General features: G+C 47.3%; 9 protein-coding genes across 9 annotated transcripts; 7 read left to right on the forward strand and 2 right to left on the reverse strand.

Annotated features, from left to right (window-relative positions):
- Positions 1-362: 362 nt before the first annotated feature.
- Positions 363-1,535, forward strand: BDW43DRAFT_297351 (uncharacterized protein; the record flags this gene model as incomplete). The annotated part of the gene is made up of 6 exons (XM_032044371.1): positions 363-377; positions 460-534; positions 599-1,088; positions 1,127-1,149; positions 1,192-1,236; positions 1,290-1,535. The coding sequence occupies 6 exons, from the start codon at positions 363-365 to the stop codon at positions 1,533-1,535; spliced, it is 894 nt and encodes a 297-aa protein (XP_031904502.1).
- Positions 1,536-2,238: 703 nt separating this feature from the next.
- Positions 2,239-3,513, forward strand: BDW43DRAFT_297352 (serine hydrolase domain-containing protein; the record flags this gene model as incomplete). Its single annotated transcript, XM_032044372.1, has 4 exons — positions 2,239-2,733; positions 2,777-2,965; positions 2,999-3,322; positions 3,379-3,513. The coding sequence occupies 4 exons, from the start codon at positions 2,239-2,241 to the stop codon at positions 3,511-3,513; spliced, it is 1,143 nt and encodes a 380-aa protein (XP_031904503.1).
- A 1,853-nt stretch (positions 3,514-5,366) lies between these two features.
- BDW43DRAFT_307184 (uncharacterized protein) lies at positions 5,367-5,756 on the forward strand (the record flags this gene model as incomplete). The annotated part of the gene is made up of 1 exon (XM_032046197.1): positions 5,367-5,756. One exon carries the CDS (start codon positions 5,367-5,369, stop codon positions 5,754-5,756), a length of 390 nt encoding a protein of 129 aa, XP_031904504.1.
- Positions 5,757-6,785: 1,029 nt separating this feature from the next.
- On the forward strand, positions 6,786-7,385 carry BDW43DRAFT_307185 (GFA family protein; the record flags this gene model as incomplete). Its single annotated transcript, XM_032046198.1, has 4 exons — positions 6,786-6,837; positions 6,896-6,942; positions 7,001-7,064; positions 7,126-7,385. 4 exons carry the CDS (start codon positions 6,786-6,788, stop codon positions 7,383-7,385), a joined length of 423 nt encoding a protein of 140 aa, XP_031904505.1.
- Positions 7,386-8,743: 1,358 nt separating this feature from the next.
- BDW43DRAFT_297353 (zinc-dependent alcohol dehydrogenase family protein) lies at positions 8,744-10,009 on the forward strand (the record flags this gene model as incomplete). The annotated part of the gene is made up of 4 exons (XM_032044373.1): positions 8,744-8,890; positions 8,956-9,345; positions 9,458-9,901; positions 9,965-10,009. The coding sequence occupies 4 exons, from the start codon at positions 8,744-8,746 to the stop codon at positions 10,007-10,009; spliced, it is 1,026 nt and encodes a 341-aa protein (XP_031904506.1).
- Positions 10,010-11,509: 1,500 nt separating this feature from the next.
- BDW43DRAFT_307187 (thioredoxin family protein) lies at positions 11,510-11,925 on the forward strand (the record flags this gene model as incomplete). The annotated part of the gene is made up of 2 exons (XM_032046199.1): positions 11,510-11,574; positions 11,634-11,925. The coding sequence occupies 2 exons, from the start codon at positions 11,510-11,512 to the stop codon at positions 11,923-11,925; spliced, it is 357 nt and encodes a 118-aa protein (XP_031904507.1).
- Positions 11,926-14,760: 2,835 nt separating this feature from the next.
- On the reverse strand, positions 14,761-15,432 carry BDW43DRAFT_297354 (glutathione S-transferase family protein; the record flags this gene model as incomplete). The annotated part of the gene is made up of 1 exon (XM_032044374.1): positions 14,761-15,432. The coding sequence occupies one exon, from the start codon at positions 15,430-15,432 to the stop codon at positions 14,761-14,763; it is 672 nt and encodes a 223-aa protein (XP_031904508.1).
- A 1,839-nt stretch (positions 15,433-17,271) lies between these two features.
- On the forward strand, positions 17,272-19,141 carry BDW43DRAFT_321966 (fatty acid desaturase; the record flags this gene model as incomplete). Its single annotated transcript, XM_032049455.1, has 2 exons — positions 17,272-17,474; positions 17,537-19,141. The coding sequence occupies 2 exons, from the start codon at positions 17,272-17,274 to the stop codon at positions 18,966-18,968; spliced, it is 1,635 nt and encodes a 544-aa protein (XP_031904509.1). The 3' UTR covers positions 18,969-19,141.
- Positions 19,142-20,610: 1,469 nt separating this feature from the next.
- On the reverse strand, positions 20,611-22,046 carry BDW43DRAFT_321968 (acyl-CoA desaturase; the record flags this gene model as incomplete). Its single annotated transcript, XM_032049456.1, has 2 exons — positions 20,611-21,743; positions 21,806-22,046. The coding sequence occupies 2 exons, from the start codon at positions 22,044-22,046 to the stop codon at positions 20,611-20,613; spliced, it is 1,374 nt and encodes a 457-aa protein (XP_031904510.1).
- Positions 22,047-23,240: the final 1,194 nt, after the last annotated feature.

Here is a 23,240-nt window from a genome sequence, read left to right on the forward strand (position 1 = left end):
AATGCGGCTCTAGACTCAGACAAAATAAAACACTACCTCCGCTTTACAGCTGGGAGCTCGGACAAACGAGCTACCACCTTCCTCATTTCGCTTCTTCCTCTCGTTGATCGCACGGAAGAACGGAAAGAAAGCCTATCCGACTGTTGCTTATGTCTTGAATTATGCTAGATGCGCAGAGTATATTCGCTCGCGACAGTGCGCCGAGGGGATGCATGGTATGGCCGCACTAGCAGCACACTTTCGATATCTACTTCGTTATAAATACACATTCCCCCATGGCTGTGAGAGAGATATCTTGAACAGAAACATAATTTGACGTATACCATTCAAGGATCTTCTGGTGAGGGTGTAGAGTTCTTAACATGTCATTATTCCTTGTCATCCTAAGCTTGGCTCTCAATGCTTCTATGTATGCATGAAGCATTCAGAGCGTTACAGATCTTGTCGTGTTTAGGTTAGTCAGATGCTGGACGACTACACTACTTCATCTCTCATAGTGGCGGTGCACCTCCAGTTGGCTGGATCGATAATGGAGTTTGTTTTCGTCCGTATCATGAAAGTTTCACCGAGTCTTACATTTCTGACCCCAGGGCTTCAGGATACTCCTGCTGCGGATGGTGGACGTCCTTGGCCGTCCTATGTCGGCCAGTATATAGGTGCAAGATTCCACAACTACGCCGTGTCGGGAGCTGTATGCTCTAATAGCCTTACCCCCCGTATCGCGCAGGCAACGGGGGAGTTATTCCCCGACGTGTCTAGTTATCAGGTTCCTGCCTTCTTTGCAGACCGACAGTATACATATCCCAATGGAACCAAGTTCATGGGTGTGCCTCCAGAGTCGACCGTCTACGCTATTATGATCGGTGGGAATGATGTGAGAGCAGACGGCTATCTGACCGATTCCCAAACGAAAGGAACTACAATCGCAGACTACATAGACTGCGTCTTTCAACAAATAGATCGCCTTTTTCAGCGTGGTGCTCGCAACTTTGTCATTCATACTTTGGGAACAATGTACCTCACGCCCCAATATGCAATGCCAAAAGAGGGAGGCCTAAGGGCTACCTTACCTAATATTGGCCAGATAAGTATAGCAACATCACTGGAGTTGCACAACGAATGTTAGAGCAAGTGGCCCTTGTCAATGCGGTATATAAGGCCAGCTTGCCGCTAGAGATGGAATTCTAAAAGAGGTATCTGGGAGCACAGTTTGCCCTCGTGGATCTTGAAGGCCTTGTAAGTTTCTCAGCCAACATATATTGGCTCGTTACTGGCTTGTTGCCCCCCAGATGAAAGATATTCATAAAAATCCCTCACGAAATCTGAATGGCACAGTTTCTTATAATGTCACAGGGTACATCAATCGCCGTTCACTTAATGGTACCGAATGTGTTCGTTACGACAATGACAACCGGGACGCGTTCATGTGGTACGATGAGCTTCACCCAAGTGAGCAAACATGGCGCAGTTATGCCAAGAATTTTGTTAGCATTATTAATGGGCACAGCAAGTGGGCGACACACCTCTCTGCCTAATCAGGTGAAGAACTTGTTATTCCGGGAACACTGCAGAGGGCGTGCACCAAAAGCAATGTCACCCCGTTGGATAGTTTGTGCAGTATGCCTTGTCTCAAATCCCCTAGCAATATATTTGGGAATGAATTTAAAACCACAAGCCTTCCTAAACAAAAACGTTTTATTATCTTATTATAGTTTTAAGTATATCTATCTTTTCAGTATAATAACTTAACGTAGTTTGATTAGATTATTTTATTGTAATCTTATATCAATCTTGGTAGGAGGACCCTTTGTTAGCAGGAAACCAGAACGGTAACTTACACTGTACAGAGATATGGACCGAACCTGCTTCTTCCGTTTTCTGCCAATCAAAGACCAATGGTAAATTTTTGAGCTTTCCAAGCCCTATATCCTTCCTCCGTAAAATCCGCATCGCCGGTTCTACAATATGTCCATGTCCAAGTTCAATGACCTTCCTTCCTCTTGGTCACCACTAGTACTCATATTGATACTCACTCAGATAACCTCCTACCTCTTTTTTTCTTTTCTTTTCTCCTGGGGAAGGAGGGGAGGTGGGGGTGAGAGCTGCTTAATGATTAACTGGAACTTACCCGCAATACCCGCTGCGCGAACCATCCGCGGGAGGTGTAGGGGATACATAATGTAGGTCTTTTGCGGCCTTTCCCACCTGTCATCCCCTTCGCAAGGGTTATAATCAATAATGGTTGATCAAACCAATTTAAACGATTCCACAGCCTCATTCGCTCGCCTAGAAGCCTCATTCGGAAAGGCCATTGAAGATGGCATATTTCCTGGTGTGGTTGTGGCAGCGACAGAGAAAACTGGGTCGCTGAGATATATCAAGGCATTTGGAAAATCAGCCTGCGATGGAACAGGTGTGCCGTTGTCGTCTGCGTCTGTTATGGCCTTTGCGTCTATGACGAAGCTCATGACTTCCATCGCAGCACTACAACTAGTTGAACGAGGACTTATAGGATTGGATGAGGACGCTGGACCTCTACTTCTTGATCTAGCACAAATAAAGATACTTACGGGCTGGAACGAGGACGGCACACCGCTTCTTAGAGAGCGCAAAAACCAGATTACACTCAGACAACTTCTGACCCACAGTGCCGGCACTGGCTATGACATGACAAATTCAGAGCTAGCCAAGCTTTCAGTGTTCCGGGCACGGCAGATTAATTCGGGAGAGACGGTCAAGGAGAGATTTGGGCCTCCTTTGACTTATGAGTTTTGAGTATGGTACCGGGATCGACTGGGCTGGACAGTTAGTGGAAAAGGTATCTGGTCAGGATCTAGAAAGTTATATGCAGGATAACATCTGGTCCCCGCTTGGAATACAGAGAATTACCTTCTGGCCAGCAACTAAACCGGATATACACAGCCACCAGATTCAGATGGCAAAGAGGGATCCTCACTCACGGCGCGTGATCGACTTCAAGGGGCAGTTTTAAACTGAGGGGGTTACAGAGTGTTTTGGCGGCCAAGGTGCTTATGGAGACATGGAGAGTTTCTTAAAGATCCTCTTCTCTCTACTAGTTAATGACGGCAAGCTGCTGAGTCGGGAGACCACAGCAGAAATGTTTAAACCACAGCTGAGCCATCCGAGCAAGCATTGTCTAAACGAGTACATCAAAAGCCATCCCTGGAATACACTCATCGGCATATTTGACACTGAACTCGAATACGATTGGGGGCTTGGCGGCATCCTGACTACGCAAAATACGCCGTCAGGGAGACGAAAGGGAACACTCCTTTGGAGCGGAAAACCAGATCTTTTCTGGGTAGGCTCGCACACAGGGTATACGACTAGTATCGATCCACTGATTAGTACTTTTAGTTTATCGACCGAGTTTCCCGACTCTGCGGTGACTTTGGGGTGCAGGTCCTCCCTCCCGGGGGTGAGGAGATAGGCAAGATGATACAGATTTTTGAAAGGACGTTGTATAGCGCTTTAGCAGCACATACGCTTTAGTGATGGAAGCAATCGTAACCGAAGCAAATCTCCCTGAATTCATCCATGTATAGAAAGAAGGTTCTTTACGAGGTGCAATGCCCGGGGTATTTTCCGTTGTATCAAACATTGATGGGAAAAAGGAACTTGAATATGATCTACCTGTAGGAAGGGCGTCTTAAGGTAGCTAATCGAAGTAAACCACGTCTCTTCCTAGCTAATAAGTGCAGATTATGCGCCTGCTAGTCTGGATAGAAAATGTACTCGGGTTTAGACGGGAATACTTGTTTATGGCCGTCTCCATTCTCTCCCAAAATATCCTTTCAACTTGTCTCGATATAAAAGCACAGAAGCTTTTGTACTCCCGCCTTCCGTAATGCTAGCCGCTACTGACACGGAAGCCCCCAGACCGACACGTATATGGGTTGCATGTCCGGCGGTGCCTCTAGCAGCCGACTCCTGGATATGCTTTCTGAAGATGGAATCACGTTTTATCCCATGGATTGGGACCGCTGGCTGCCTGTCCATGAGCGCCGAAAACTGTTCAGTGGCGTGGAATCTACATACACGGGAGATGGTGAGCCAAGTGAACTTGCGGGGGTCCAGGAGGAGCGACACCCGCCCCCGGTCTGTGATCCGGAGAAGGATAATATCCAGCCCGATCACGCATTTGAGATCCAGTTTGGCAGTGCTGAATGATTTGCCTCCAGCCTGACTGTTGCACGGCAGGGGCTTCACTGGACTGCAGCCCGGCCACCCGTTAGTAACTTAACAAGCTCCCTATATCTTACCTCTGTCTCCATTTAATTTGAGCATCCTGAGACTAAAATATAGTGACACTCCCAGTAATCCCTGCACCAGATTCCGTACCTACCCTTGGGCTATCTATACGGGATGGAGGCAATAGAGGTATATGTCCTCTTTCCGCATCTTTACCACCCGAAACAGGAAATATTGGTAATTACACGGGATGAGTATACATTGTGAACGGATAAGGTATTCCTACCGGCCCTTTACACAGCCTATCCGGAGTCAATCCTATAATACCTGCCTGCCAGTGCTGTAGACACTCAGGCTAAGGCCACAGCTATATCTGTTAAGAGAAATACTTAACATAATAAATAGCCCTGAATACAGTTGCTGCAGTATAGCTTACAGCCTGAGTATCGGAGCGGGGTCTAACTGAGTTCCGAGAAATAAAGCTACTTCTTATTATTCAAGAATCTTAAGGATTAGACCCATAATCAGACCTGGATCTTAGTACAGTCAGAGTTCTTTGGTATATGATCTGAGACTGTTGATGTAGCCTATCTAATAGAGGACTTTTTTATGATATTGGAAAGGAGATTTGTCTACCTGGGTGGAACTATTATTTCAATACGGAACCTGAAGAATCTGCTATATTTCTTACCTGGCGGCGGTGCTGTTTGGAGGGCTTCAGCCATTGGCTCTGGGATGTTGTCGACCGGATTGACTAGCTACCGGAGCCACAGACTGTTTCCTATCGTGTGACACGATCCGCTCATCTGGCTTTCTCCTATCCCACCATGGACACGCGCAGCGATCCACCCCGGCCAAGAGACAGGCATGAAGAGAGCGAAGGATCCCACCTGAGAATCATGGCTTGTCGTCCCGGAACGGCAGCCTACCGCGATTCCACATGCGACAACACTCAGTAGTGTCACATAAGCCGGAAACCCCCACCGCAGAGGAAACGAAGCTAAAGAGAGGAAATCTATCCTATATTATTAACCTGGGTAATGGGGAGCCTCACGATGGAACCTTCACGCAAGTCCAGCCTGTGAAGATTAGGATACCTGTACAGCCAGCATTATAATTCAGAAAAGGCTGTTATTGCTGCTGGAAGCCAATTTATGTTCAGTAACTCAGGCCTTGAAACCCTGGCCCTTGATCCGGGGCTGGTCCGGACCTGGAAACATGTAGGTCGCGCGGTCAGCCACTCTCCATTAGCCCTGCTGCAGGCGTACTGCCACACCAAGCACCGATGCCATGTCGCGTTGACCGACTGCCGCAATCGCACATACGGCATCCGCGAAGAATACCGTGCTACTGGAGCGCTTCTTGTCGCCCTTGACGAATGTATGCAATCCCTGGGGATCGCCAGCCAGGCGCTGACGGTGCCCAATGAATCCCCTGCCCTGTCCTCGCCGAGGTCATTCCCATGCCGAGGTCTAGAATCTATTATCAACAAGGGAAGCCAATACTACTCCAACTGTCTGCAAGAAGTGGTCCTGGATCTTTAGGCAAAACAGCATGGTGCGCTCAGTGCAATCCAACATTGCTAGTTGGTCTTCCTCGGAATAGATGCCCTCTTTCAGTCGTGTTTTACTCCCACTTTCCCGACCCCCCGCAGCCCCCAAGCATTGATGCCGCACGCCATTACCATCATCCTAAAAACATGTCCAAAACACGGCCCGATACCCAGTCATTAGAGCTTGCGGACTGTCCTTTGAAAATGCTATAAGGAATTGCCCTGGTAAATAGCTTTGTGTCCCACTACTAGTTTGGTTAGTTGAATGCTATTTTTATAGTTGAAAAGCGTCAGTTTGTAGTAGGCGCGTCGAAAATTCGTCGCTCGGCCGTGGATTACGTTAACAAGATTGTCTGATTAGAAATCGCCGGTTTATGTAGTTTCCGGGCATGTATGTGCTTTCCATTTTCAGGGCTTTGCTTAGCCACTCCATAGAAATGCCCAATCAGTGTGAGGGAGAGAAAAGCAAGGATTACGGGGTCCATACCCTTCATTCATACTGAAAAGGTTGTAGCAACTTGATTGTCCCGATTCAGGTAGAAAGGTCTCCGGCTCGAAGCCCACCTGAAAGTCGCTCAGAGCATACTTAACACCTACCGCTTTAGTGTAGTTATCCATGTGGGAAAATGTGTGGATATGAGAATAGTTCCCTATTCCCTAGGGACAATAGTAGTACAGTCACCAGTGTCTGGACTTTGGTGCAACGTATGAACCGTAAGCCTCTGTTCTTTGTGCAAAGCGGCCTAGTACAATCCCCACAAACCCTGATATGCGCGCTATCTGGGAGACCCAGACATTAGATTTGCTCCGAATTCAAATGAACAAGACATATAGCCGGGCTCGGCGTCTGAACCCTATCCATTCGCCGACAGTCTGGACCATACTTCAACCATTCCAAACTCAACTCATTGACCTCGCCACACTAGGTATATATATTGTGCTTTTCCCATGCTTAAGGAAGACCTAATTGCATACTCTCCAGTAATTTTACCTCAATATATTGCCACGCCTACCCGTCAAAATGATCTTCACTGGAAGCTGCATGTGTGGTAAAATCAAGTACCAGGCTGATGGTAAGCAGTGCCCCAACTACACCGTCGATAAACTGCTAACGGCCTTCTGCTTTTACAGCTGAACCTGCAGCTAAGGCGGTCTGCCACTGTATCAACTGTCAGAAGGTAAACTCTCGAGGTTCAACTGCTCTTCCTGTGAGCGAAATACTAACGGCGGCTCCAGTTCAGTGGATCTGCATTCACTACCAACTTGATCATTCCACGATCCTCTTTTAAGATTCTGTCCGGTAAGCGACCTTGCCCGTCGGGAATGCAATGCTTTGGCCAATTGAATTAACGTCACCATAGGTAGCCCGAAATCTAGCCAGTACATGGCGGACTCAGGATATGCCTACCATACGTTTTTCTGTGGGGACTGTGGATCGTCCCTGTACGGTCAACCTGACTCATTGCCAGAGATGATGTCAATCAAAGCTGGCTCACTTGATGGGGGGGCAGCGAGTTTGGAGGGCGAGAAAATTGACGCCGAGGCCTTTGTACAGAGACGCGTCGCTTATCTCAAGCCGATTGAGGGGGCAAGCCAGGTCCACGGCATGATTCAGGCGTAAAATCAGAGCATAAAGAGTAACATAGTTGAATTGAATGGTTGTTACACCGAACTATTTTGCTTTTCGTGTCACCGTGGCCCAACGTGTTGTCAGGCTGCTTAACAATTATTTGGTGTTTACGCAAGATTGACCAGTCAAGATCACAAAGGAAATGGAACCTTTATACAAAAATGAGCTTGTGGTAAAGTAGACTATTACAGGAAAGGAGATCCTAATTGTCCGACTATACTAAAAATTACGCAGGATAAGTAAAAATAGTTGACAACCTTGATCCACCCAGCACAGACCCTGCTTCACAATAGAGCCGATTTTCGATTATCTAGGTCTGACTGTAGGTTTTATAGTCGTGCAATCAGCCACCCTGACGCCAAGAAACTGACGGCTGAAAGGACTTTTTATCGTCTGAGAGACTCCTAAAGACAATTAAGTAAATCCAAATTTTCTGTGAAGGTACGTATACGGTATGTACAATAAAGAACCTTCTCTCTGTAGACGACAGAGCTTCATAGACGGAATAAGTTCCATTTGTCAGATCGATTGGAAATTTCTCCGCGGGGGGTAACAAAGAAAATTAACCTTTCTCTAAAGTATGAGGTGGTGTCGATTCTAACTATAGGGACGTTTAGCAATATGAAGTGCTTCTATTGTGGGTTAGATGACCCGCTTCATCAGCCAATCAGGAGTCTGATAGAGTGCAGAACTCCAATTTCGAAGAGAGTATTCGTTGTATTATCATGTATTAATTGGACACCTAGATTCAATCAAAGGCTATTGGCCAACTGCCATCCTATTCTAAGCCAGGTCCTTAAAGACATTAGCAGATTTCGGGGTGGCGATCCGGTAGGTAGTGAGGATAAATTAAGCTTTTCCGGTCACACGGGAAGGCCGTTCGTTGGTCAGCAGCAATTTGTGGAGCTCTATTTAGCTAGTTGCAAACGGCTGTAGTCGGTGTTTGATCTCGGAGGTCCAAAAAGGAATAAGCTTAGGTAGGTTCGGCCCAGCCGCGTCGTGTGCAGTGTATTAAGTTTCTATGATACCGTAATCTAAGCCAATGTACTCGGTGGGCCCCTAAGTTTAATGCCTCAGACGGGCACCATTGGGACTTATTCGGCGTTTGATCCTTATAGCAAAGCCCGATACGATGATACTTGGTGACGACATAGAACGAGTAGTAACTGACAAATTCAACCAGAGCACACACGTGGGGGTCATGGCCCGAATCTGTTTAAAAGGGGTACAAAGGACCCTTCCGCCAGCCTTGTTCTGTGCACCAAAAAGGCAAATCTTATCGCATTCCACACTCTCAGCAACCCTCCTTAGTAAATCCGGTTTAACTAGCCACGATGGCCGCTACTACCATGAAGCAATGGGTTATAGACCACCCGGACAAGAACATGGGTGGCTTGACTTTGACCGAAGCCCCTCTTCCTCAGGTCGGTGTCAACGAAGTCCTGGTGAAATTCCAAGCAGCAAGCCTCAATTATCGTGACTGTGCCATAGCCAAGGTGAAGTAGCTACCTACGTACCCCATGGTGCAATTTCCACCTCCAGTCACTAACCCCCGTCCCAGGGCACGTTCCCATTTGCTAAGAAATATCCAATTGTCCCCGTTTCCGATGGTGCCGGTGTGGTGGTTGAAGTTGGATCCCAAGTCAGGGAATTCAGAAAGGGTGATACAGTTATCACAGTCTTTAACCAAGGACATCAATATGGTGATATCGACCCTTATGCTGCATCAACTGGCGTTGGTGGGACAATCGACGGCGTCCTTCGTCAGTATGGAGTGTACAATGAGTTGGGACTGGTCAAAGCCCCGAAAAACTTGACTGCCTTGGAGAGCAGTACCCTGCCAGGCGCAGCGCTCACAAGCTGGAACGCTTTATATGGCCTTAAACCCATCAAAGCAGGGCAATCTGTGCTGGTCCAGGGAACTGGGGGCGTCAGTGTGTTTGGACTGCAGGTATGTTTTCATCAGATCAATGCTTCGGCACTCCTGAAGCAAATCCTAACTCAGGCTGTCACCTACCATTACTCTAGAGTACAAAGACTAATAGGTTGGCTACGCATTGCAGTTAGCGAAAGCCGCAGGTGCCATAGTTATCGCCACAACCTCTTCAGATACTAAGGCCAAGAAGCTCAAAGAGCTAGGGGCTGATCATGTTATTAACTACCGGACCACCCCAAACTGGGGTGAAGTCGCCCGCGAACTCACTCCCAACCAGATGGGCGTTGACTGCATCATGGACATCGGAGGCACTGATACACTTGAACAGAGTTTTAAATGTATCAAGATGGAGGGAATCATCAACTTAATTGGTTTCCTAGGCGCAAGTGACAGGCCTCAACCCGGACTTCTGGACGCTCTAAGCCATATCTGCACAGCTCGGGGTATCTACGTTGGCAGCCGTGCTATGCTGAAAGACATGGTCCAGGCCTTTGAAACAAACGATATTCATCCCGTCCTTGACCAAAAGGTCTTTAATCTCGAACAGGGTCGAGAAGCCTTTGAATACTTGGTAAGTCGTTTAAAGATCATGTGTCCGCGTAAAACGTTATATGCTAAATCTACTGTGACATAGGCGGCCCAGAGGCATATTGGTAAAGTGGTTGTTAAAATTGACTAAGTAGAAGATATTTGGCAATTGAATGAGGTAGTCAAATGTTACCATCTCAATATGAACTATCGTTTTTATAAGTCTGCGATACATGCTATCAATCTATAGACCTTAAGCCGTGATGTTTCTCCATATAGTAATCAAGTCTTCGAAAAGCCCTAGGTTATAGCATTCTATCTTAATTGCTATATTCCGACTGCTTGGGAAAAAGGGAACTCATTTCGACCACAGGCGGCGCGCTAGAACAAGACAAAGCGAGAGTCTGCTAGTAAATATCCTCGGAATTCCTTGAAGGATTCCCGCAAATCATCTCCGCAACAACAGAAGCACTAAGGAAAAGCAGAATCCTATTTAGTCAAATGATGGCTCTCGCTCTCTATACTACCTACATTATACTCCTTGTCTTCTCCATCTATCCACAATGTTATCCTCGTGCGTTTTAACTTCTCCGGATGGAGCGTGGATGCCGAAACAAACTCTTTTTGGTCGTCGAATATAACGAAGATATAAACCATACCGACTGAGACTGTGACCATTTTGCGCACATTAGATCGTATATAGCTTTCTTTGATTCCACGGCAATCTGTTCACCCTCATCTGCCGTTTCACAGAATCTGCACCATGTAGCCTAGGGGCATGATCGCCGTCGGATTTGACACGGACTTAGCTGTGCCGCAGATGAGTTCAGCGGAGGATATGGAAATGTTTACAACCCCTTCAAGGGATGAGGTGGGGTCATATACAGCGTAATAGGATTGGAAAGTGAAGGTGTTCAAAACATAACCAACGGCCGGTACCGAACAGCACCACACATACATCCAACGAAGACCGTGGTGAAATAAGGACCTTAGGTGGAATATTACAAGGCTAGCAACCTACCCTGGATCGACTTGCAGCTGTAGCCTACCGCGAAAAGGTGGTCCTTGAAAGAGCCATCCCAGAGTACGAAGGAACGTACCCCCCCAAAAAAAAAATAAAAGAAAAACACCGAAAATCCAAATTCACGGCCTTAGGCCTCGGTGTTTGATCTCTCGGTCGTCTGCCCCCACACTGTGGGGCACTGAAGAACTAAATATCTACCCGACGGTTGACGCATCTACGCATCAATGGAGAATCTGGACGCCGCACCTTACTCATCTTAGCGAACTTCAACTTTATTGCCCTCGGTCTCCTCTCGGATGTATAGGCCACCAATCTATAATGCAACAGCAACGCCCACATGAGGCGTATGCTATGGACTATACACCTAGCCCAAGGGCCAACTGCTTAGCAAAATGTATTATTAATAGTATGCCTCAAAACTACAGGCTGTTGAAGTCAGAAATTAGTCAACCCTTACAATCACCGAACGCGAAGGCAATCACCGAGGATGTCCGCAGTATTTATATACGTATAGATCCGTATATTTCTAGACAGCCAAACCATCTTGTCTCCTTTGTTTTCTAAATCCTCAAGAACAATATTCATAGCCCACCGAATCATATAGTACCTTCTGTCCTCATAATCATCATGAGCCTCCCGAACCTTTCCCAGTCAGCGAAGATGTCCCATGGTAATGTTATCGAGGTCGTCTCGTAAGGATATATGTCTCCAATGGCTTACTCTGTATCCTAATCTTACGTTCTTCCTCTAGAGCCGCTCAATTTGAGAGTATCGTCGATAACGAGCCGTGTGTTGTTAAGTTCTACGCAGATTGGTGTCCCCCATGCCGAGCCGTCAGCCCAGAGTTCTCTCGGTTAAGTCAAGAATATCCTGAGGTCAAATTTCTTGCGGTGAATGTTGACCAGATGGGGAGTGTCTCCCGAAAGAACAACGTGAATGCAATGCCTACGTTTCTCTTTTTCGACGATGGAAAGGAAGCCGGGAGGATTATTGGAGCGGATATTAGATCCGTGCAAGAGCATATTCGTGAGCTCTTCACATGAGATATGGAAGGGGAAGTGGTAGCTAGGGATATTGACACATATTGCCTATTTTAATTGAATTCGTTTATTGAGAAACTCAACGATGTGTCACGACCTTCGCAGGCTCGTGAGCCGGAACCAGACCTCGGCATGGGTACCCAATGGGTAGAGGCCTCTGTGATACTGTCATTTCATTCAAATTAATCTTGCAACCAAATTGGTAGAATATCATAGAATACTAAGCGTGAGAAAGAAAACTAGCTACTGTGTTGTGTTTGTGTATATACAAGATAATACTAGCCCCGGAAAGCGGTCTCGTGCGTCAGAATGCTGTGGCTGACAGGGCAACTCATCCTGAAAAAGGGCAGTCAGATAGATAATTGAAGTAGCCTTGGCTTGTAAGTGCTTGCTGAAACATTAAAACCACAATATTCCAGATTGGTGGAGACAAAAATGGGTGAAAGTTATACTTCCGAAGCCGTCTCAGGTGGAAGGGGTTGCTAATATTACAGAAAGAAATACAGGCCAACAGTTACCGCTACTGCAGGATTCACCGTTACTTGCTATCCATCCGGCTACTCCGTTTTGCATTGTTCTTGGACGACCAGCGGAGCAATAGCAATATTGCTTAGGACATAAAAAATTGAAATACTTCAATGCCTATATCGAATGTCACAGGGTGGACTTGCAATTTATACTCTCTCCTTATCTCTCTCCCCTCTCTATCTTTCTCTCTATCCCATGAAACCCCCATTCTCCGCCGTGCCCCATCAAATTCCGGCGTAAGTCCAAAATACTGCATTTAACTAGAAATCATATACCGAGCACTGGGATTCGAACTCAAGCGGGAAGTTCTTGCTTCCCTGATCCGTGTCTACTCTCTGGAGCATCTGGGGAACCCGGCACCCCAATCAGATATTATCTGTTAACCAGAATTATTTACTGCCAATAGTCGGTCCGAATTACATTTGCGCACTATTTTAGCGCATAGGTAGATGAGCATGTGTATAATGCAACAAATATTGTGTACTAAAGTGAAACGTTGCATTGGCTACAACGTAATCGGACACCGAGTGGCCTATTTGCTCCACGATTACCGCGATCAGTAACAGAACATCGTGTACAGCCTTTCTTTCTGTCACTAATTCATATATCCACTTTACGGAATATATAAAGCTTCTTAATAGGACACTGTGGCCGGTTATCCGTTGTTTGATAGAATTATTATATGGATTATGCCTTCGTGATGGCCGAGACAATAATTCCTGCAGTACTTCTCGTTCAGTGATCTGCACACTGAACGGAATGAGACGGAGTTTCAGTCAATCCGGATTAGTCCAACCTATATGCCCATGTGGAGCTGGAGAACCCCTACCGGATTGAAGGCGGCAAACGAGGAGTGTCCGAGACAAGCAGCAGCCATGTACAGAAGCGGAGGATTATAAAGTTTTGTCAGAAAGTCCGGAGTGAACGATGACCGAGTTCTGTGGGAGCCAGTGTTCGCATGGTAAGTACGGGGCATGGCAGCCGAACTCCATGAGAATGACTGTTCGGATACCGGATTCTTTGAATCAGGTGCATATACCCTCCCTTTCCTTTCTCAGTAAGACTGAGTAGTCACTATCACTATATTTACCGATAGCCTAACCACCGACAGGCTCAAGGCTCGCAGCAAAGGGTAAATGGTCTTCCGCTATTTCGAATGCATTTCATAAAATCGAGTTGCCATGAAATTTGCGCCATTCATTTTCCACATTAAGACTGGAAGTATCTCAGTGGGACTAATTTGCATGATTTAGTTCGTCATGGAATTGGCCCGCCCGTAGCCTATAGGCCTCTAGTTTATATGCCGTCTATGCCGGCGGTCTCTTGCTTAGCTAGCGGAAAGATACGTTTGGGTGGGGATCAGCTAGCAAATGTAATGCCACCCAATCTATAATCCGACGGACGGAATTGCCCAGTAGACTGATTGACGGCCCAAGGCATACATAATCGAGCTTCTCCCGTATCCCTGGATGGTTCCCCTGTAGGAACCGTATAACACGCTACTCCGTCTGATCAAGCGCTTCAAGCTTCGGCTGTTGTAAATTCGTAGCGGAGTGGAATGTCTTATTCGAAACAAATATTCTAGTCGGCAAAGTTGACCTCGTCCACACGTGGCATTAGTGTCTATCTGTCGAGGGCTTCATAAAAGTCTGGAACGGTCGGTCCAGATCCCTGGTTGCCGGAGCATGCTATCGATCCGAAATTTGGTCTGACTCATCTGTTCGGCAGTCTTGTTGGCCCGGTACGCTTAGTACACCAGACCTCCCAACCCTGGGCGAAGACCACTAATGACGATTCGGATATAAGTATTTTCACTTCGATTTTGGTCTACATAAATAGCAACAGATCGACTGCCTGTTGCACGAATAACTCATAACCATTCATTAGCTTTGCAATCGTCCCCTCACGGCCTAGAGCACCAACGTTCACAGCGTGGTCAACAGTCACTGCAGATTTTGTAATATATAACATCCTATAGTTATCTGTAACCCTCTGTCACCAAGGAGGGGGATTCTTGGGATCTCCCCAGTGGTATTCGGCCTTACCGCCGTTCTATGCTCACTAGACGGAGCCATTTGTATAGTCCCAAACACGACAGGCTCAGTTGCATGTAAGAACAACAGGCCCTATACTAGTACTGTAGTTCAGTTTTATCTCATTTTCTCCTCTGTATTACCGTATCCTTAATCTTATATGAACACATTTATATCACATATTCAAGTCCAACTAGATTGCCAGAACTTTTTAGGCTGCCCAGCAGTATTGCATTTGCGCCTAGCCCTTCCTTACTCATCACTAACTTGAAACCATTCAGACACCAGCCTTTTCCCTCTCAGCTTCCTCAATTGCCCGATCCTGGTCCTTGAAAACCTTCCTTACAGCCACGCGCGAAGTCAATTTCTTGTACCACGCAGCAACATGAGGGAAGTCCTCGTCAAGGGTTTCAGGATTGGTCGCGTATTTCGAAGCCCATCTTTGCCACGGCAAGAAGCAAAGGTCAGCGTACGTACACTTGTCACCAACCAACCATTCCCGAGTTTTCAGCACAGACTCAAGTACCCCAGTCACACGGCGAATCTCGTTACCATATCGCTCGATGGCAGAAGGAATGCGTTCAGGGTGAAATCGTGTGAACCAACTTGCCTGGCCATAATAAGGACCCTGGCCAGACGCCTGAAAATGCAGCCATGCCTTGATCTGATACTTTGCCGCGGTTTCCGTATAGTGGAGCTTGTTTTCGGGGTCATAGTGTTCCACAAGGTATTCCACAATAGCACCAGACTCGAACAGAGTAATACTCATGTTTGGATCCTCAATTGCGGGAAGGCGACCATTTGGATTCAAATTGATATAAGGCTCCTTCTTAACATCGGTGAAATTGACAAAACGGGTTTCATAGGGAAGGCCTAACTCCTCCAGGACAATGGCCACTTTCCAAGGATTAGGCCCGTAGGGGTGCGAATAGAGGACAATAGGAAGCATTTTCAAAGGTCGCCCGCACAAGTATATGAGGGAAGGAGGCAGTGAAAAACTATAGAGATAGAGAAACGAGTAATAGTCAGTCCAAAGATTAGAGATTTATATACTCTATCGGATGCCCCATAAATACCACCGAAGCTCTAGATGTTGCCGGGAGCCGGCGTTCGGCGTTTGACACTGCTCAAACGCCGAGATCACCGTCTCCGCGCTCGAGCAAATTATATAATATCAGTGGCGGTTCCGACCACCCACCGCCTTCCGCCGGTGGGTGGTCGGAACCGCCACTGATAATTGAATATCACCTAACTACACGAGTGAAGCCAAGCTCTTCACCGAATATACCATTCCTATCTAATATTCAATGTTTGGTCCATTTTATTTTCCAGCACTTCTTGAAGTACCAGAGCGCTCTTGGCTGAGGTCACAATTTTCCTGTTTTCTTTTCTTTTCTTTTCCCTTGTATGTTGATCAAATTACCGCTGAAACTTTAACTGATATATAGTCGCAGTGACGTCTCCAAAGAATGTAGAGGTATTGTCAGTTAAGTGTGTCAATACTCGTCAATACTCTCTAGTTGATCTAAGCAGCCATTCACATCCAGTAAAATTTCTTTATATGTGAACTCACTGTCATAAGTCCGTCTCCCTGTAATTACCTATATATACATCGACTTAGTAACATGAATCCGAGAAGAATTAATGGCATGAGGGTAAGCTTGACCATTGATGGACTTTACATGTTTCAAGATAAAAACTAGAGAAAAGCTCTTGGGCGCGAACGAGACTCTGTACCAATTGTCGGCTCTCTGTCAGGATCAAGTCTGCCATCCATAGTAGGGTCGATAAACCATAGAATAAAGTCTTCAAGTTATACATGTGTCGCAATTGGCTGCGCTTGCCCGCGTGTATAATCTCCAGGGTTTGGCATCACATTTTCGCTCATGACAACGTTCGGGTTGAGCAGTTCGTTTCTTATCGCAGTGAGAGGTCTTCCCTGAGTTAGATAGTACGGCCGTACTAAGCAACTAAGATTTAGGTAGAGGACCACAGGTCAGGGATGAAGTGCTGCAAAGCTATACAGGCAAGCCACTCCATTTATATCTTATAATTGGCCGAATCCGCTGCTTGATTTAGTCGTTGGCTCGTTATACAGGTTCACCAGATCAGACCCTTCGACCACAACCTTTGTGATTATAGTGAATCGAGCTTCGATCAATAAACTGTAGAGCTTCACATTCGGAATAAACTCCTATAGAATCAGAGTAATTGAAAATCAATCTGATATTCCACGTGTATATAATCCTTTAAGTTTACAGAAAACCCTAACAATCAATCTTCCCCAGAATTACAACAGTGATGCCCTCATGAAAGCGATGAGTAGAGTCTCATAGACCTGGAAGCTTTAGTTCGTATGCAGTCTACGGACCATATATCTGTCGTCTGAGGGCCAACACTGGGTAACCAGGAGCGGTCCTGGATTCGTCGGTAGGCGAGTGGTCCGAAGCGCCAGGGACCATTCACGTGCCGCTCCTACAAAGTGGCAATGCCCGTAGTTATCGCGAAACAGGAAAGGAATTGCGGGAACACAACTCATACATGCAGTATTAGCCTTGCCTTATAGTAATAGCGTAGTATACTAGCCTCCAGCCTCCAGCCCCATCCCTCCAGCCCATCGACTGGGGATCCACCTTTCCGCGCGTTCCCGACTTTTACGACCTTCTTCTACCCTCCCTGCTTCCTCTTGAGGCCTGTCTGCTCTTTTCCTCCAAGGCCTGGTAAATACGTACTACATGCTACATACTATTTTCACTTACGGACGGCCGTGGTACTTATGCCCACAACCATGAAATCCGTGAATGAAGGCTCCGCCACTTTTGACCAACTCTTGTCTGTCAAGCAAGTGGAGGGAATGATCGCTGATGGACACACAATCGTTATCTTGGATCAGAAGGTCCTTAAGCTCGATGCGTGGATGAAGTATCATCCCGGGGGCCATAAGCCAATCCAACATATGGTCGGCAGGGATGCCACCGACGAAGTCTCCGTGTCAGAAGAACCAAATCACTTGCTCACCTTTAACAGAACCTATGCTAACCAGAATCGAGCAGATTTCACTCAAAAGAAACACGAAACCAAATGGCCCGATTTCAAATTGGGAGAATTGATAAACGCTGGGAGAACTTCGTTCCCCCTATTCAAGGAGGACAGTTTCGACATCGTGTGGGATTAGATGCTAAGGAACAGACTGAAGCAGCCGTGAGCCCTGTGTCGCTGTGTATCCTTGCCGAGAAGGAGGCCAAACACCGAGGCTACGTGTACCCCACCTTGCAAGCAACCGCAGGCTCAGGCAGCCAGGATGGACTCGCCTTTCTTGATAACCTGTCAAAGGAGGAGATTGTGCTTACGACCGACAAGTACCCTGCACTGGATAAGGACATTCAGCATGACATTACCGAGAAATATCGTCATCTCCACAGCCAAATCCAGGACGAGGGATTATACGACTGCAGTTATACCGCTTATGCCTGGGAGTTGGCGCGTTGCTTATTACTTTTTGGACTTATGCTATTCTTCCTTCAAGCTGGACATTACTGCATCAGTGCCATCTGGCTCGGCTGGTTTTGGTCGCAGCTGGTTTTCGCTGCCCACGATGCCGGTCATATGGCCATCACACAAAGCTTTACAATTGATACTATAATTGGCATGATTATCGCTGCCCCAATTGGTGGTCTTTCACTTGGTTGGTGGAAGCGTACCCATAATGTCCACCATATTGTCACCAATGCTCCGGAACATGACCCTGATAACCAGCACTTGCCATTCTTTGCCGTGAATCACCGCTTCCTTGGTAGTCTATTTTCAACCTACCATGAGCGCTTCATGTCTTATGATGCCGTGGGCCAATTCTTAGTCCCCTATCAAGCCTACCTCTACTACCCAGTTTTGATGTTCGGTCGCTTTAACCTGTATGTCCAGTCATGGATCTTTCTCATCCAGGGGCAAGGTCCACGGAAGGGCGCTGCCTGGTGGCATCGGTGGTTTGAGATTGCGGGCAACCTGGTTTTCTGGTATTGGTTCGGGTACCTTGTCGTCTGCAAATCCATCCCTACATACTGGGACCGATTTGCCTTTGTTATGGTTAGCCACATGGTTACTATGCCGCTGCATGTGCAGTTCACATTATCCCACTTCGCCATGTCCACTGCCGATCTTGGCCCCACCGAGTCGTTTCCGCAAAAGATGCTGCGCACTACCATGGACGTTGACTGTCCTGAGTGGCTTGACTTTTTCCATGGTGGTCTTCAATTCCAGGCCATTCACCATTTGTTCCCGAGGATCCCGCGGCACAATTTACGGAGAACCCAGAAGCTGGTGCTACAATTCTGCAAAGAGGCCGGTATTCCTTATGCACTCTATGGGTTCGTGGGCGGTAATAAGAAGGTCGTAGGAAGCTTGGCCGAGGTGGGTCGACAGGCGGCTATTCTAGCTAATTGCCAGCAATCTATCGCCCAAAGGGGAGATCTCATCTACGGGCACTGATTCCATTCCTGTGACTGTCGAGGAGTATTTCCTCAGGAATCCTTCATCAGACAGGCCCCTCAGCCTCAAATAATCCATGGTCTGGTTTCTCGCTATCAAAAGTGCAGATATAACTGATGTGGGAAAAAAGTAAAGATAAACAAGGAGAATGGTGGCCTCATCATGTGTACACGAAGATAAAACAAAAATATGGCGAAGGACATCTATACATAATTTCCGGCTTATAGATGTACATGTGAACTGTTGAACTGTCTCACTTGATACAATACTCTAACCCGCCTTTCTATGGCCTCTTTTCCACCCTCCCCGTGCTCTGAGCTGCTCGCGAACTGATGACTAGTAAAGTGGTGCGCATTTTCATCCAGGGGTACTACAATAGTATATCCCTATAGCTAAACTCGTGCAAGTCGAAGAGGGAAGCTCTAGAGCTAAACCAGGATCTTTTGTTGTGGCATTAATAAATTGCATATTTGTCGGGGTCAATATCCCAACTGGACGCCTGCGAGTCCTGCGTGAGTAACTCCGTGTAGGTACCTTAGCCCTGTCATACAGTACCAGTTGTTTCGCCCTGCTTTCTAAACAATGGGCACTAGTCGTCGGGATACAAAGCGGTACTCGGATGCGAAGTATAGGAAGAGGTAAATCAGAAGAGAGAAGAGCTGTATGTTAACCAAGGGTGGTTGGTAATATCTCGAGCGGGAAGATGGGAAGGGAGTGGTCCAACGAGTACAACGATCGGCACTAGGAGTACTATAATAGCGTTGGAAACTGCCGCCCTTGACAATGCAATTCAGGTGTCCGGAACGGTGTACAAAGTGCTATACTGTCACACTAGATTTCAATAATGGAATATTTAGCTTGGTAAACACCGGACCAGTCTCCCCTGAGGTCCGTCGGGCTCTACTGCGCGATTTTCTGTCTCCCTTCCAGTCTTTTTTTCTCCAGAAGTGCCTCAAGCCTTTTCCTGCGTTCCGTAACAGTGCGACTTAATCCACGTTCTGCAAAGTGTAGCATCTATTGCGGTTCACCGTTGTGTCCTGCAAAGCTAACTGTCTATCAGGCCGCATCCAAGTAACCTGTATCTAATGCTTGTACATGTGATATTGCTCACATCTTCCAGGAAGCCCTTACACTTGGGATCTTGGAGCTTGGGTGGAGGACTTCATATTATGCTTATTTAAAAGGTTTTCCTATTATACCTAGTAACCGCGCACGAGCACGATGCCAAGGCAGAGTACTACTTAAGTATCCTACTAGTGTTCCCTATACAGAAGAAATATGCCCATGTATGTATGTCCGAATTAGATGCGAAGGACAATAGTACTTTAAAGGGTTCGCCCACGTCCGATCATATCACGTATTCTACCACCAAAGCGGCAGCACCACTGCGCCCTGCTTTCCTCACCAAGCGTCATTTTTTAACTCTTTTAATGCCAACCATTTCGCAGGTGATAATTAGTCTGTACGATACACCGTGGTGCTCTGCGCCCCTCACCCCTGGTTAATGGACATAAATATATGATAGTTCGTGTTAATATATTTCCCTACTTAGCAGAGTTATGCATGGAATTCCAGAAAATAGTCAGGGCCACATGGCTCACCCTGAACAACGCAGAATATATCTCGAAAATTGGGAGCAAGTTCATGCAGCGTCCGCCGTTGGAATAGGTTTCGGGAGCTTCGTCACCTGTTCACCAGCGCGAATTATGCGCTGACCCATCCCATCGCGGACATACTCGGCGATGCCTTCTTTCTGGGCCCTCTTCCAGATCTCAACCTCGCTACCGCCACGGATCACGCCCACCCGCATGGTCGACAGCAGATTATGTGCTGCGTTCGAGTGGCAGTAGACTCCACCGTTGAACATGGCCGTGGCATCCTTGCCAATGCCCGAGCTGATCATAACCTTGCCACCCGGGTGGTCCTTGATGAATTCGGTCACATCGTGCACTACACCGGCAATGACCACCAGCCCGCGGCCATTCTGGGCTAATTCGATGTAGTCATCCCATTCCATCACAGGTAGCTGCTCAAGCGGGACACCCCAGTCTAGCCTGGCGCGCTTCTGGTCAAGCTTCTTCTGGAGCTGCTGGATACGGCCCTTCTCAATTTCATTGGCGCGGAACTGCTTCAGGTCATAGGCCAGGCCCAGCTGCTTCCATACCCAGATAGACCACTTGGTTGGATCGTACTGGTACCACTCAATAGCATTACGGTAGTCTGAGGGGAACTCATGGTGGAAATTGTGGTATCCCTCTCCAAGGGTAACCATGGCAGTAATGACGTGGTCACGAGGCGAGTTATGGTCGTCGAACGGCTGGTCACCGAGCCAGTGGGCTATGGAGTTCACGCAGAAAGTCGCCTGCTGCACAAAGAAGATACGTAAAATACCAGCGTAGATAAAGCCACCCCACCAGTCGTCCCAGCCAAATCCAGCCACGAGCATAGGCAGGGCTAAACCCATAAAAAGGACGACCTTAAGGTAGTTCCGGTGTTGCCACACCACAACAGGGTCCTCGTTGAGGTCGGAGATATCAACGCGCCCGATACGCTTGGGGTTCTGCTTTATCACCATCCAGCCGATGTGCGAGTAAATCAGACCCTTGCGGACGGAGTATGGATCCTTGTCGGTGTCAGTATAACGGTGGTGGGCGCGGTGGTCACGAGCCCACCAGCGGATGGACCCTTGGACGGAACCACCGCCCATGGCGGCGAGCCAGATACGCAGAGGAAGCCGAGCGGAATAGGAGCGATGAGCCCACAACCGATGATATCCTGTGTAGGGAATATTAACATCTTCGTAACAGATACCAGACAGAAACTGGGATTAGACGCACCTGCTGTAATACCCAGGCCAGTGAAGAAGTAGTAGATGATCGTCCAAATGACTGTCTTGGTCTGCAATGGAACCCAGAATGCCTGAACGCAACCATACAGATGGATACCGATGATAAAAATAACATTCAGCCAGTTGACATGCTTGTGCCAGTTACTCCGTGTAAGGGCCGTCTCGGAGATATGGACTTTTTTGATATCACCAGCGCGAGGCTGGGAAACCTCTGCTCTTTCCGCAGACATTGTGTCGGTTTGTTTTGTGGCGAGTCTCTCTAGTATCCGATATGAAGCTATCAGGGGGCGCTGTTTGTCGACTGTGATGGAGACCAGGGCGGACTAAAAGGAAAACACAACGGGTGGGGAAGCTGTAACAGCAGAGCAACGAAGAGCGAGCACTTGTGACTATCAGGCTGGGTAGTAAAACAGTTGGGAGCTATTCAACTTCCTCAGTCACTCACTCAAGGGCTCCACCGGAGGACACGGTTGGGGGGGCAAGCAATCAGCTAAAGGGAAGAGAGAGGTGGCCTGACGAATCAATCAGGGCAGGGGAGAACGGCGATCCAGCATTAAGGCCCCGAGTCCGAGCGAAGGCATGTGCATTCAACGATACTTCTTTTGTATATGCCAGCCCCAAGGAGAGTACCAAAGAACATTGTTGGGCCAGCCGTGATGTGATCGCCACTCCAGGCCATTCTTCTGTCGAGCGCAGCATCAAACTCCGCACCGATAAGTCCGAGGAAACTGCAAGCCAGACTAGGCACTTGGTTTATTACCTGAGTTTTTTCTTTTCTTTTGTTCCACTCTTCCTTCCCCATGCCAGTGGCCAAATGATGCCGGATATGTTCGCGTCGTAAGCCTAGCCCCGTCTTACAGACTCTTTCCTAGCTTCGATCCACATGTACCCAAGAGTGTTGCTTTCTCCAAGACCTTTACGGTGAATTATATGCAGAGGCATCGTTATAATACAAAGAATTCGTGGGATCATTGACCGCATAGGGCATGGTCAAATTAGCAAAAGTTTCTTTTCAAACTACCTTTCGGTCTTCGCTCACAGCAATTTTAAGTTCGCCTAAGTCCGCCCTAATGAACATACAAGGGCTGGACCTATCGTTATAGAGCTCAGCACGCCAATAAAAGTAGATCGTGTAGTGTCCTCTAAAGATTTTCTCCAACTTCACCGGGAGTGCTTTCTTTCTGAGGGAATTCTATGCTGAGTAGAAGTAGTATACGGTTGGTAAAACACAGAAACTACAGCTGTAGACTCGGCGTTTGACTCGGGGAACGATAAGTGGTTCTCCACTTGAAGCCCAACACTTTACAAAAACAGATAACTGGCTAGAGAATTGAAACATAACGATGTCTAAGCTTTCCGTTTCTCCTCATCCCTTAATTATGTCTACACTGTCTACCCTCCTATACCCAGCAGTGTCTTTGCAG

This window comes from Aspergillus alliaceus, assembly GCF_009176365.1.
Source record: "Aspergillus alliaceus strain CBS 536.65 unplaced genomic scaffold BDW43scaffold_5, whole genome shotgun sequence".
Taxonomy (NCBI): domain Eukaryota; kingdom Fungi; phylum Ascomycota; class Eurotiomycetes; order Eurotiales; family Aspergillaceae; genus Aspergillus; species Aspergillus alliaceus.